Source organism: Sminthopsis crassicaudata, chromosome 1 (genome assembly GCF_048593235.1).
Source record: "Sminthopsis crassicaudata isolate SCR6 chromosome 1, ASM4859323v1, whole genome shotgun sequence".
In the NCBI taxonomy this organism is placed as follows: Eukaryota; Metazoa; Chordata; class Mammalia; order Dasyuromorphia; family Dasyuridae; genus Sminthopsis; species Sminthopsis crassicaudata.
Window position 1 is genome coordinate 462529815 of NC_133617.1, and position 13969 is coordinate 462543783.

Genomic DNA, 13969 nt, shown 5'->3' on the forward strand with positions numbered 1-13969 from the left:
TGTTTTGTTTCTTTGACTGAAATGAGGAGACTAGAGGCAGGGGGACCAGTAGGAGGCTGTCATAATAATCTATGCTGGAGGTGATGAATTAAAGTGCCACTTATGAGGAATTTATCTGATCATAAATCCGTGAACTTAAAAAAAAAAGGGAGGAAGGTTGATAAATGAATTTCAATGTAATTGGTTTCACTTGTAATTTTATGTAGTTATTTTCGGCATTTAAAAACATTCTGACGGGATTTGGGCGTATTGCAAAAAGGGTCTGTAATAATCACAAAAAAAGGCTAAAGAACCCCTTGTTTCTCATCTGGACCAATTCTCATTTTTGCAGAGGAAAATGATGGTTGCTGTTAACAGTAGGAGCCGAGACCCACAACTAGGACGGACACTGAAAAGAAAGTCCTAAGACTCCAAGTCCAGAGTCTTTTCCGCACTTCAGAGCCGGTTTTGCCCGGAGGATTCTGGGAATCGTAGTTCCAGGCGACTCGGCTCGGGTTATTACTTTGGGTAGGGCGCGGATGCGCACGCACCGCCGTTGTTCTGGTCGTAATTGTCGGCTCTGCCTACGGCGGGTTTGGTGTGTGGTCGGTCACCCAGTGAACTCTGATGGACCCAAAGCCCAGGGTTTCGATAACCCAGAGACCCCTCCCCCATCCCGCAAGCTGTTGACGCCCTGTGGGTCTCAGATCGGAGTGATCGGATTCTGGTGGCGGAAGGGTTTCTCCCTTAGGGCAGCGTGTGGGCCCCAGGCCAGGGAGGCCCGCCGGGGCTGGACGCCAACTTCGCTTCTTGGAGAGTTTTGCCCCCAGCTGCCTCCTGTACCGCCTTGTCGCCCTAGGTCTTGCTGCGGCGCCCCTCAGTCTCCCCCGAAGACCTGGCGGGGCTGGCGGTGGCTGCTCGCGGCCGGTTGGAGAGGGAACTGGGTGGAGAGACCGCGACGGTCCTCGACTAAGAGACCCAGTCTGGGTCCTAGCGGAGTTTACATCCCAAGAAAAATGCATGCATTTCTCAGCTATGAGCAGCATGGAGTGGTGGGAGAAGGAATCTCTTTGTGTGTTTGTCTGCATGTGTGTATTTCTATTAAAAAGACAGCATAGGACAGGATAAGGGGCACTGAATTCAAGTCCTGCGTCTCTGGCCCCAGTTCTGGTACTCACTTGTACAATTGTGGGTAAATCAGTTAACCTTGCCCACAAGGTAGTTGTAAAGAAATTTTGCGAATTAAAAGACACTAAATACGTGTCCCTGTGTGTATATAGACACGTATATATATGCGTGTGTAACTGAACAGCTGTGACTATGAGACAGTGCTGTGAGATTAACACCTTCCCGGCGGCTTTCCGGGGTGCCCACTGCTCACTCACGGGGCTTTTACTTGTGTGTGCACCGTCTCTTATCGACCCTAAAGTGTGAGGCTAGGAAACCTTGGTTCTTCCTGTGAATCACGATACATATGTGTGTGTGTGTGTGTGTGTGTGTCTTTGCCCACAGCAGCCCTCGAGAATGTATGCAGGTGTCCAATCTGAGGCCGAAGGGAAGTGGCCCTCCCCTGGGAATGCGCATTTGAAGTCCGTGGTGACGGTCCCAGGTGGAGAGATGCTGCCTTTGAATAACATGATGACCGTCTCTCCGAACCCCCAAATTGCGGGGAGACAAGAGCTAGACAGGAACGACTCAAAGGAACAGCTAACAGCTCTAGGAAGAGAAGAACTTAACCCTGAGGCTTTTCGCAAGAGCTTCCGAGGTTTCCCATACCCGGAGAAGGCTGGACCCCGGGAGGCTGTGAGCCAGCTCTGGGAACTCTGCCTTCAGTGGCTGAGGCCAGAGATTCACACAAAAGAGCAGATCCTGGAGCTGCTGGTGCTGGAGCAATTCCTGACCATCTTGCCCAGTGAGATCCGGATTTGGGTAAAGTCCCAGCATCCAGAGAACATTGAGGAGGTGGTCACCCTGGTAGAAGATTTGACCCAAATGCTTGAGGAGGAAGGTGAGAGCTACAGAGAGATAAGGGAGTGAAGGGAAGCAAGATAGATGCTATCTAGAATCTGGGGCTGGGAATGAGAACCTTTTTAATCTCAAAGTTGATCCTGCGGTTGCACGTTATTTAGCGGAGCATGCTCCTTCTCAGCCCCTTCCTCCTTCCCCTTTACCTATTTGTATAGCATTTGGCTAAAATGGGAAAACATTCTTCATGGGCTGCTTTTTGTAAGGATCGAAAGACAAAGAAACAATTTTGTGTGGGGATAGGGTATATAAATGCACAGATGTGGGAATGTTTTTCATGAGGAACTGCCAGGGAACGGGTTAGCAGGAATATAGACTGTAAGAGGGGGAGTAATTAGTCTGGAAAATAGGGAAGAGCTAGATAGTGAAGAAGGGACTTTACATGTTAAACAGGAGTTTATATGCTGAAGAATTACTGAAGTATCTTGATCAGGAGAATGACATAGTTAGACTATCCTTTAGAAATAGCAGTTTGGTAGCTTTGTGGAGTTTAGATTTGAAGAAAAGAGAGAGTGGATATAGGGGGACAAAGATGATCCTGAACTAGAATTGTGGAAAGAAGGGACAAATTTGATTGATATTGAGATTGAATCAAAACTTGTAAATTGATATGATAGTTGAGTGATATTAATGTCAGAGATGACTTATAATATGAAGAAAAGTGTTATCTTACAGAAATAGGAAAATTAGTAGGAGAAATTAGTTTGGTGCAAAGAAAAGTTACGTTTTGAATATGTGGGTTAGTTTTGAGGAGCCTTATAGAACATTCAAGTGGAGAATTCTTAGTGGCAGTTGGAAATGTGGGACTAGAACTCAGCAGACATGAGTATTAGATACATATATATAGGTGTCATCTGCATGGATGTGGCAGTTGAATTCATGGGAGTTGAGATCATAGAGAGAATGAAGAGGAGAGTCATTGGATGGAGCCCTGTGGTACATATAACTGCCTTAGATAAAATGGGACATGAAGGGATGATGCTGCAAAGGAAATTGAGAAGAAAAGGAAATTGAGAAGAAATTGATTAGTCAGGTAGAAGGGGAACTGTAAAAGGGCAAGCAATTTCCCTAAAGAGTAGTCAATAGTATTAATGCTGTGGCAAAGTCAAGAAGGCAGAGACCTGTGGAAAGGGCATCAAATCTAACAATTAAAAATTCATTAGTGACTTTGGAGAGAACAGTTTCAGTTAAGTGGTGAATATAAAATACAGATTATGGGGCATTAAAAAGTAAATGGGGAGAAGAGAAGGTAGGAGCAGTAAATTTATATAGCTTTTTCTAGGAGTATAGCTTTGAAAGGGGAGGTGAGATAGAGAATGATAATTGGAAAATTTTTTAAGAGCAGCGAAAATTTGGGACTGTTTATAGGAAGTTAGAAAAAATCCATTGGATGAAGAGAGGTTGAAAATTAAGAGCATATTATCAAGGGAACAAATTCAAGGATAAAATATTAAAGGATATTAAGTGAGGGATTGTTATTGGCAAAGCAAGCAATCTCATCCATTAAGACTGGAGCAAAGGAGGAGAGAAAGGGAGATAGATAATTTGAGTGGATTTGAAGTGCAAAAATGGGTAAGGAAAAGAGTGATAGTTTTTCAGTTTTATAGTTATAAGGCAAGATCATCTATTGAGAAGGAAGGGAAAGGTTGATGTGGATTACTGAAGAGTGGAAAGAATGATTATAATATCCTCTGGAGATAGGGATAATAAATCAGGGAAGAGTTAAAGCAACTGGAAAGGTCCACTTGAGATTGTATAATATATTTTTAGTGGAGCTATTCAGGTTGGTGGTTTGACTTTCTGGTGACATATAAAAAGTAGTAATCCAATGCTGGAGTTTGGAAAAGGGTCAATAGCAATAGAACACTGGGTATGAGATTTAAATATTGAAGACAATGAATTGGTTTACTGGTCAAGGGGAAGAATATGGGGCAAGCCTGAGAATGATAGCCTGTAAAATCACAGAGAATTAGGGTTTCAGGAAGTTAAGAGATAGTGGGTTTAGGAAGCTGGAGAAGGAGTTGGCACAGGTAGAACTGAAAAAATAGAAAATTATGATCCCCCCCAAAAAGAGTTATGGACTATGAAGGTAGAACATTTGTGGATAATAATGAAATCTAGGGCAAGAGTAAAGTTACATTTGAACTAGTATGAAGACCATAAATGCAAAAGGAAAGCTAGATTTTGTGAGAGTTAGGTAGATGAAACATGAAATGAAGTTTAATATGAGGGACAATTTGTTAAAAGCAAAATTGGGCTTTTGGGAAGTACAGTGGAAAAGATTAAGTAGAATGGTAGAAGTTACCTGACTAGAATAGGACTGACATGGATGGTTATGACTGAGAGTGATGGCTAGGGCTCACCATTAAATAACTTCATGCTTTTATTTAAGAGTCTTGTGAACTTAATAAGAATAATTAGCTTGCTTTTGTAGATGAGAAAACTAAAGTGTAATATGATCATTTGACTTGCTCAGGAACACCGAACTTGATTTTGACTCCTTGGGTCCTAAGTCTCATGTGGTGTTGCAATGATATAATATTTTCTGTCTAACTGAAAATACTATTTTTCTTAAGAAAGTAATTTCTTAGGAAGTAATTTTTAAAAAGCCAGCAAATTGATTTATCCCATAGTCTTAAGGAGATAAATCCTCATCCAAAAATTATGGCAGAAATATTGAATTTTACAGTCCAGATAGAACATTAGGTTAGGCATAGAATGATTGTGTCTGTATGTGTGTCTGATGTTTGAATGTAAATTGTCTCTTTGGGAATGTGCTGTCATTATAGGATATAAAATTAGGGCTCCAGGTAGTGTCGCCATTTTTTATGAATTTTGTAAGAGCCTGATTTTTCTGATTTGTAAGAGCACTGATCTTATTTTTATTCTTTCTTCTCCCTAGTTCCAAGTTCTCAAGATTGTCCTCTTCAAGAGGGAAGCCTAGAAAAGGAGGGAATGTCTGCTGTGTTACCAATAGCCAGCTTTCAGGTGAGTTACAATGTCCTTTCCTTTTCCTACAATGCTGACTTGAGTTTCAGTCCAGATACATTTCTGTTACATTTTGTTTAACTTCTCTTCCAGATTGAGATATTTGAAATATCTAGAAATTTAAAATCCTGTCATTTCCACAAAGAATGAAGTGGATGTCAGTGTGACCAGAGTTCCCACCCACAAGGCAGTCCCTACCAGTTCACAGCTGACCTACTTCTGGGGATCTCAGGGCTTCAAAGGGCAATTCTGTTCAATAACAAAACCCAAGTGAGCAGGGAGCAAGCTAACCATCTGCGCCCTCACTCCTAGCGATAAGAGGCCCAGCATCATTTGAAAAAACCTGCCAGTAGGAAATCTACAACAATCATTAAGAAATCTTTCATTATGATCAAAATGGATTTATTCCAGAGATGCAAAGATAGTTCAACATTAGTAAAATAATCAGCATAATTAATTAAAAACCCAAATATCCCAAACCACATACTTGTTTCAGTAAATAAAAGAGAAAGCCTTCAACAAAGTACAATATTCATTTATGCTAAAAATCCTACAAATATATCAATAGAGGAATCTTTTTTTAAAATAACAAAGTATATACCTAAGACTTATTGGGAAAGCTCTTAGTGTATCACATTGTTCAATGCTTGTTACAAGCTTGATACACTTAAGAGCTTTCCCAAGAAGTACAGGAGTAAAGCAAGAATGCCTACTTTCCTTACTATTTATTATTTGATATAAGTCTAGAAATGTTAGCAATAGCAATACAACAAGAGAATAAAATGAAAAGTGTCTTTATATTATACTGTATACTATCCCAAAATGCTGATGGTATGATGGCTTTCTTATGAAATCAGTAGAGATAATTAATTGAGGCATCAGTGATGCAGGCCACCAAACAATAAAAATTAACATTCTGTAACAACAAAACCCAAAATATAATAATAATAAATGCCATTAAAAATGACTACAAAATTTGTTTATAATTGTTGTTTATAATTCTTTTAATAACTCTTTGTTTATATCCTTTGACTATTTGCATATTGGGAAATGAAGTAATATTTGAAATATTTCAATAAATTTTGTAAACTATCCCTTTGTTAACATAAGTATATCATTAAAATTACTTACTAATTAATTATAAACAAAATTATAAAACAACAATCATATGAATGTTCATATCACTAACAAAAAGAGAAATGCACATGAAAACAATCCTAAAGTTTTGCTTTACAACTTGCATGTTGGCAAAGATGACATAAGATGGAAAAGTTGTTGAGGGATCGTGGGAAAATAGAAACAAAAATTAATCACCAGTGGAGTTGTGAATTGGTAAAGACATTTTGGAGAGCAATTTAAAATTATGCAAATAATGACTAAAGTGTCCATACCTTTGACTCAGGGATTCCATTATTAGTTTTATATCCCAAGGAGTTAATAAGAAAGTCCTTATATATACCTCAAAATATTTATAGCAGCACTGCTTATTTATTTATAGCAGAAAAAAAAAATTGGAAACTAAACAAGCTATGATACACGAATGAATTGGAATGTTACTATGCTATAAGAAATTATGAATGTGATGAATACAAAGAAGCATGGAACTATTTACATGCACTGATACAGAATGAAATAAAGCCAAGAAAAAAATGTACACAACTTCTAAGGTGTAAATAGAAACAGGAAACTATATAAACTATATTATGTTCACTATATAAAGTGAACATAATAATTACAAAAAGCAAGCATGTTTTCAAAGAAGGTGAAGTTTGTTGGATGTGGCCCATGTCTATTTTCACAAATTTTTGATATATTTATCATATTGCTGATTTTTCTTTTTTCTTCCTCTTAAAAACATAATTTGTTGTATGGGATGATTCTCTAGAAAGGGAAAGTAAGGATTCTGGGGGGAAAAAATTGGCAATGTAAATTACAAAAAGATGTAAATTTTTTTTTTTTTAAATAGCTAATTTCTTTTACTGTTCCCTTTGCATTGGGTTTCATCTGCTTGTAATACTCTTTTTCAGGATTTCCTCCATACCTACACGTCTTCATACTTGTACCTTGCTCTCCTTGTCTCTATTTCTTGTCATCATTAGTTTCCTTTAGGTTTCAACTCTAGAGCCAATTCCTAAGGGAAGTCTTTATTTGATTTGTATCTGTTTTGCTTTTACTTATGTGGTATGTTTGTTTTTCTTCAGTTGATTATTAAGTCTTTGAGAGCAGAGATAGTTTTCTTTCTGTATATTACCACCTGAAATTTTCTGAGACAACTCAAATGTGTTTCTATTGAGTAAAATCCTTTTATTTCCTTGAGAGTGAATTTCTATAATTATAATACGATTGTTAAATCTACAGGTTTAGGAAGGAAGTACGTGAACTTAATTTTTATTTTTACTACTTATATGACAGTTAATAAAGATGAACAGGACTATTTATTTGCCTTGTGCCTCTCAGAAGATCTTTCAGCACTACTAGACTTTAGTGATTGTTTATGGGATGCAGGTTCCTCTTGGCTAACAAGATTCAATGATTCCTAAAGAATGAAGTACCTTATAATAAATAGAGAATATATTGCATTATCCTTTTGTGCTTTAAATATGACATAAAGTGATGTATAGAATAACAAATGATGTAGGATGATTCTGCAGCCTGAACAGTGTCCAAGACATTTTTTTATATACCCACCACCAGTTTCATAGTATAGTTGATACAGGGACGAATAAGCAACAAGGTACAAGTAAATCCTAGATAAGCAGAAATGTATTTGCTCTTTCAGGAAACCATTACATTCCAGGATGTGGTTCCAGACTTCACTTGGGAAGAGTGGACACAATTAGACCCCGGTCAGCAGGACCTCTGTAGGGATGTGCTGACGGAAAACTATAGAAACTTGATCTTTATTGGTAAAACTTTTCCTTGTGATTCCCAGTTTTCACTTTGCAATATTTTTGTTGTACTGATTATTCAAAATGCTGTGATGTTGAGAGTATTAGTTGAATTTTGAATTACTATATAGGTGCCAGAAATTCTTGGTTCATTTCTGGGCTAATCTGCAAGATTTTTCTATTCATTCTTCCCCAGTTAAAGATTTTTGCCTTGTAGAATTAACTTCCTCATTGCTAATTCTGATAATGTCTTTTTCCAATCAATTGCTTTCCTTTGTCCAGGATTTCTGCCAGGATCTTAGTGCAGATACCTGTAGGAGTAAGAAATGTGTATTTGTCTATGAGAAAAAATAAAGGACTTGGATGTCTTTGAGCTGAAATCAATTCTGTGATCCATTTTCCCTATAAGTTTTAAGAACCCATTACTGAATATCCTCCTGAAATTCTTTGATGTATCCTTTAGGTGGTCTTAGCATATTTCTCTTTACTAGCCATTAAAGGGTTTGGATTATATTCTGAATGACTTCTTTCTTGGTGTGACTATCCATTTTGCTTTTCTTTTACATGTATAGGACTTTCAGTTTCCAGACCAGATGTGTTCTCTCAGTTGGAACATGGAGAAGTGCCATGGTTGTTGAAGAATGAAGCTTCAAGAGACATCTGCCCATGTAAGTGAATGAAAAACTATTAAATGGGAATTAATAACCAGTAACGTTTTTGCTTTGGCCAGAAACCTTGAGGGTTTTCCCCTCCCAGATTAATTTATTTATTTACTACTTTATTTAGATTTTTTTGGGATTAGGTGAAAGAGAAGATTCTTTGCCTCAATTGCTACCTAGCCTTCATCCCTGAATGAATGCAGCCATAGTCAGATTGAGACTTGTTGAAAACCTTACCTTAAAAAGGCCAAGCTCTTTCATGTCACCCAGCTCTCCAGATATCTTGATCTATCTTTCACTGGATCCAGGTTGCTGGAAGGGAAAGTGAGGCAAGTAACCTAGCACAGCCCTTCTTCACTTAAATCTAGTTTACTTGCCTGTCATGGCATCACTTCCCTGATGTTGTATCCTCTTTGAGAATGAAGGACAAATAATAACCTGTTCCCATGGATGATACAGTGGATAGTGTTGGATCTGGAATCAGGAAGACTCTTCCTGAGCTCATATCTAAACCTCAAACACTTAATAACTATGTGACCTTGAGTAAGTCACTTAACCTTGTTCACTTCAGTTTCTTCAATTTGTAAAAGGAACTGAAGAAGGAAATGGCAAGCTACTCGGTATCCTTGCCAAGAAAATCCTTAATGAAGTCATGAAGAGTCAGAGATGACTCAACAGCAGATGTACAGCAACAACACTTGCTTAGATGTTCAATTAGGGAGAAAACATTTTAAAAATGTTATTCCAACAACCTTTCCTTAAAAGTTTTCCAGATATTTGGAGAAGGGGTGAAATAAGTTGGTTTGAGCTATTATATTTTCATTATCACTAAATAATATCTGCCCAATGTATCAAATCTCTCAACACTCAGTCCTAGTATCCTATATTTAGACTGTTAAGGGATGGGATTTTAGAGGCCACCTCCACCTCATTTTACAAATGAGGAAACTGAGACTCAGATATATGAAGGACTTTGCCTCTAGTTATATTCCTTTCTTTATACCCTAATACTGGGCTTCAGTGTGCATTTATTTTTGGAAACTGTTCTTAAAAGGCATCACTGGTTTCTTCTATTTAAATCTAGGGTCTTTTCATCATCTTATGTTATACTTCTTTCTCTTATGAAATGGTATTGAGCCTTGTCACATGCTTTCAACTATGTCATAGTTGAAAGGCCTTAGAAACCATCTAGTTCAACCCATATTTGAACAAGAAACCCTTCTATAACATAACCACTCCCTGTAGACTATCCTTGGTTGAAGATTTTTCATGAAGAGGAACCTACTACCTTCTGAGTAACTTTTACCTTAGTAGTTCTTTCTTTTTAGGTTGAAGGAAGGTATTGGTGGATCATGGAGATATTGAAATCAATGTTAAAATAAGTTTAATCTGACAAGTTATATGCAGGGGACTTTAAAAGGTTCCAAGTATGAATTGATGAAGTCCTGCATCCTGTCTTGGCAATACTTCATCTTTATTTCCTCAAAATCTCCATAGTTTAGCAATACCTTTATTTCTTTAACTTTTTAGATTCTCCTTAAATGCCAAGGCTCATAAGATTGTTAAAGGCTATCCTTTTTAACCTTTCAAAGCTTTTTATAAGATAGGTTTTACAAAATCTACTCTTTGATTTAGTGGAAAAGAGTTTTGACTTGGATTTAGGAGACCTCTTTTTTGTTGTTATTGATATCAATCAATATTTTGTTGATATTGATACCAATATATTGATTGATTGTGGTATGTTGATACCAATCCCAAACCTAAAAAGATTTTTAGAAAAAAATTTTAGTAAGTTGATTTGTCAGAGGGGAGACCCAGAAAAAGATTTGCCTTTACTCCCTGAAACCTCAAAGTTTAAGTTAACACAAGAGTATTGTACTTGAAAGTTTCCAGATAAGGTCATAAATTGCTTGAGATATATGTCAGCAAAAAAGTCTAAAGACTTTTGGTTAAGGTCCCAATCCAAGCATTTCTTGCCACAAAAACTACCCTGGTATGTTTCTTGGGGGTCAACATAACCTGTGCATTCAGAGTCAAATAATACCAATAGATAATAAGGTATTTTCCCCACAGTTCATACCTCTGCTCTGTTCCTGATGAGCAATTAGAAGTTAGAATTTGGACAGAGTACTTAAGTACTTACTTTCTAGAATATTATAATTGAAAGGTACCTCAGAGGCCATCAAGTCCAATTAATATCTAAACCTAAATCTGTGTGATATACCTAAGGAGGCCTCTATTAATTTTTGATTTAGGACTTTTTTATGTACCTTAGAATTCAGATAGCTATGAAATTTATGTTTTAATTTTTTTTTTTAAACTATTTCATACATATGGAGAATTCCTGGTTTTAGAAACTGCTGATCAAAAATTCCACTGGAGTTATAGTGGTAAGGTTTTCTTAAGAGTTCAGAACACTTTGGCCATGGTCACATATCTAGAATGTGTCTAAACCTAGAGCTTCATGACTCTTATGCCTTTTGATGCGATTAGTGACAGTTTAGAAAGTTGTGGGAACCCCTTGTTGGTTGTAGATACAAGTCCAACATGAAAGAATTCATGAACGCGAAAAGTTTCATGGCAAAAGGGAAGCTAATTTTGTTGGCACTGAGAAGCCAGTTCTGCTAGGAAGGCAGATTTCTTCATGATAAAGTTCTGGCAGAAAAATAATGATGAGAGTTAGATAAGGAGTACCTAGATGAAATTAGGGTTAATTGAGGTCTAGTGGCAGGTTTGGGGTACAGGGAGTCAAATAGAGCTCTCTTGCAACCCCTTTGGATTTGGCGCAAGGACACAAAAATTAAATGTCTGATAGCAGCATGAGAGTCCCCTGTAAAAGAATTTACAGACCAGAAAACCTAGATTAATAAAAGAGGTTTATTTGGGGTTTGGAAGTAAGGCTAAAGGCAGAAAGACGCCAGGGCTAGGGCTGGTGCTGGGCGGACAGGAACCTTTGGCATGGCCGGGGTAAAGATGCCATGTTTGGGGCTCCTGCCAAGAGTGTACTCCAGTTTCCCTCTTTTATAATGGAGGGCTTTTGATTAAGGGGCCCATGGGTGGAGTCCCATATTGGCTCCTGGCGATTTTGGCCAGGGTTAGAATTAAATAGAATTCAATGGGTTTTTAGATAAAAAACTGTTTGTGCTGGGGTGGGGGTTGGGGAAACCTGAGCAGATGCTTAGAGTGGAGGATGGGACAGCCCATGTTAGCTCAGATCTGGTGGGGGCTGGGAAAGCCCAGATATCTCCCATTGGGATTCTTGGGGGCTGGGAATTAGAAAGGCATCTTTAACTCATATCAATAACAAAAGATTATCACTGAGAAGAAGGTTTCTTCATAGTGGGCAGGAGTCCTGGTAGGCAGCTGTGCCAAGAAGAGAGGTCCCTTGACAAAGCATACTACTTTAGACTTCTGTAAAGAATTGAAATTTAAAATTGTCTTTTATAGGAAATCTGAGACTGGGGTTTCAATTGAATGAGATTCCTTCAATATTGTCAGTGTCCCCAGGCCTAGATTTCCAGCTGAATGAGACCACTTAAATTTGAGTTAAATAGGGAGTGGGCCTGGGCTAATTTTAATGAAACCACTTAACTGCCCTGAAGAGGAGAGTTTCAGAGTTCACCCCAAAAGTCAAGGAGAAAAGTTTCAGGGTTCACCCCGTCATTTCCCCCCTTCAAGCAGCCACTCCCAATTTCATTTGGGTTAAAGGGGCAAAGCTGGCAAGGGGTTGTAGAGATGTCCTTGGGTTCACTGGGGGTTCATGCCAGGAGGGGAAATATGAGATCTGAAGACAGCAGCAGCAGCAGCATCAAAGGAGTGTTGTATGTCCCAGTCAGTCATCCATGATCTCCAGGCTGGAAGAGCAGTTGAAAACTTGCAGCTTGAAGCCTAGAGGAAACAAATCTCCAGAGCAAATTAAAAGTGGGGTGTGTCATCCAGGATTGAGATAGTGTTTGGGAATGGGGCCTTTTGCAAAAAAAAAAAAAAAAAAAAAAAAAAAAAAAAAAGGCAGTCTATGGGCTGCCTTAAGGATGATGTTAACCCACCTAACACTGCTGAACAAACTCCACTGCCTACAAAACTCCCTAGCTGAAACAAGTTGAGTTAATTGCTGGCAGGGACATAGAATGCTAATCAAGAAAGTAGGAGAGAAAATGCTAGGAATTTCATTGGCCAGTAAGCTTGGAAAGGATGTTCTAAGTGTCCCACCCAGGGGATTAGTATTGCTGTGTCTTTTTTTAAGAACCAAAGACCATTTCCTCCAAATTCCCACTTTTGTCTCCTTGAAGGGGTGGGGGTTGTGTTTGAGGTGCTGGCATAGTATACAGTGAAAGAAGCACTTAAGTAGCCTAGAGTGCAAGACTGATGGTGCTTAAAAGGTGTCAACAAAGACCAGAAGCAATTTGAAACCTGCAAGGAGACATTGTCAATCTTTCCCTGAGTATGTGCCGCTTCTCTGAATCCGTTTTAAGGAGAGAGGAAGGATCCCGATCAGAGGCATTTCTTCCCAGGTTTGTAGCCTGATGAAGACCAAAGATCAGTTTCTACTGACTTGCCTCTGGGATTAAGAGGTGAGTTGAGGGCATTTGAAACCAGCTAGAGGGAGAAAGGATATAGATCACTCTCATTCCCTTCCCCAGTTCCAAAGTTCTGGTTCAGCTTTCTGGGCAAAAGTCCCAGGAGGCAGTGGCTTAGCTTGTAGGGTGCCATTGGGAATCACCACAGAATAACCTGCTTTTCCTAATTTTCAAGAAAGCTCAACCCATCTGTAAATCACTCCCCATCTGGGTTCTCAGGAGGAATTTCCCTTAAGTCAGGCCTGCTGGAGTAGACAGAATCTATGGATAATTATGGATAATCAGGGTGGCAGGATTTAGAGTGTGGAATACTCAGAGAGTCAGTTTGGGGGTATTATCTAACAAGAGTGTCTGATATCTAGTAAGTCTCCCACTTGTGAGCCACTAATGTTCTTTGGCTTCTAAGATGCTCTGGACCTATTGGAGAGTTAAAGTCTCTAATGGCTGTTCCAAGGTCAGTTTTGGGGCCTCTTCAATTAAAAGAGCTATGGCAGCCATTGCTCTGAGGCAGAAGGGCCATCCTACGGGCCACATCTGAGAATAGCCAGTAATCCTACTGTTGATGTCAGTGTTGGAACTAGAGCAAGGGGGAGCTTGACCAAGTCCCAAACTCCTGGTGGAGGACAGGGGATTGGGGAGACAGCTCGTCCCCTGTAGATAGTCCCTCTGGTGCTGCTGCTGCTTGAACTCAGGACAAGGATTTGGGGGTATAAAGCACAGAGCTCTGGAGTTCCTGGAAATAGCAGCCAAGAATAGGGTTTTTTCCTCCAAATCTTGCTTTAATTCTGTGGCTACTCTCCTGGGCTAAAGCCTGATTCCTATCATTAAAAGACTCCAACAGCTGTTTTTAAGA

The 13969-nt window shown here is 38.9% G+C and overlaps 1 protein-coding gene across 2 annotated transcripts in view; it reads left to right on the forward strand.

Moving 5' to 3' along the window:
• Nucleotides 1-415: 415 nt before the first annotated feature.
• Nucleotides 416-13969, forward strand: part of LOC141550319 (uncharacterized) — a 31345-nt gene continuing 17791 nt past the window's right edge. The window contains exons 1-5 of one of the 2 annotated variants that reach the window (XM_074280831.1): nt 416-1031; nt 1492-1987; nt 4907-4992; nt 7772-7898; nt 8453-8548. In XM_074280831.1, coding sequence (XP_074136932.1) covers nt 519-1031; nt 1492-1987; nt 4907-4992; nt 7772-7898; nt 8453-8548 — 1318 coding nt within the window. In that variant the 5' untranslated portion in view covers nt 416-518. The remainder of the gene's footprint in view (nt 1032-1491; nt 1988-4906; nt 4993-7771; nt 7899-8452; nt 8549-13969) is intronic. The other variant, XM_074280832.1, reaches the window with a different exon arrangement.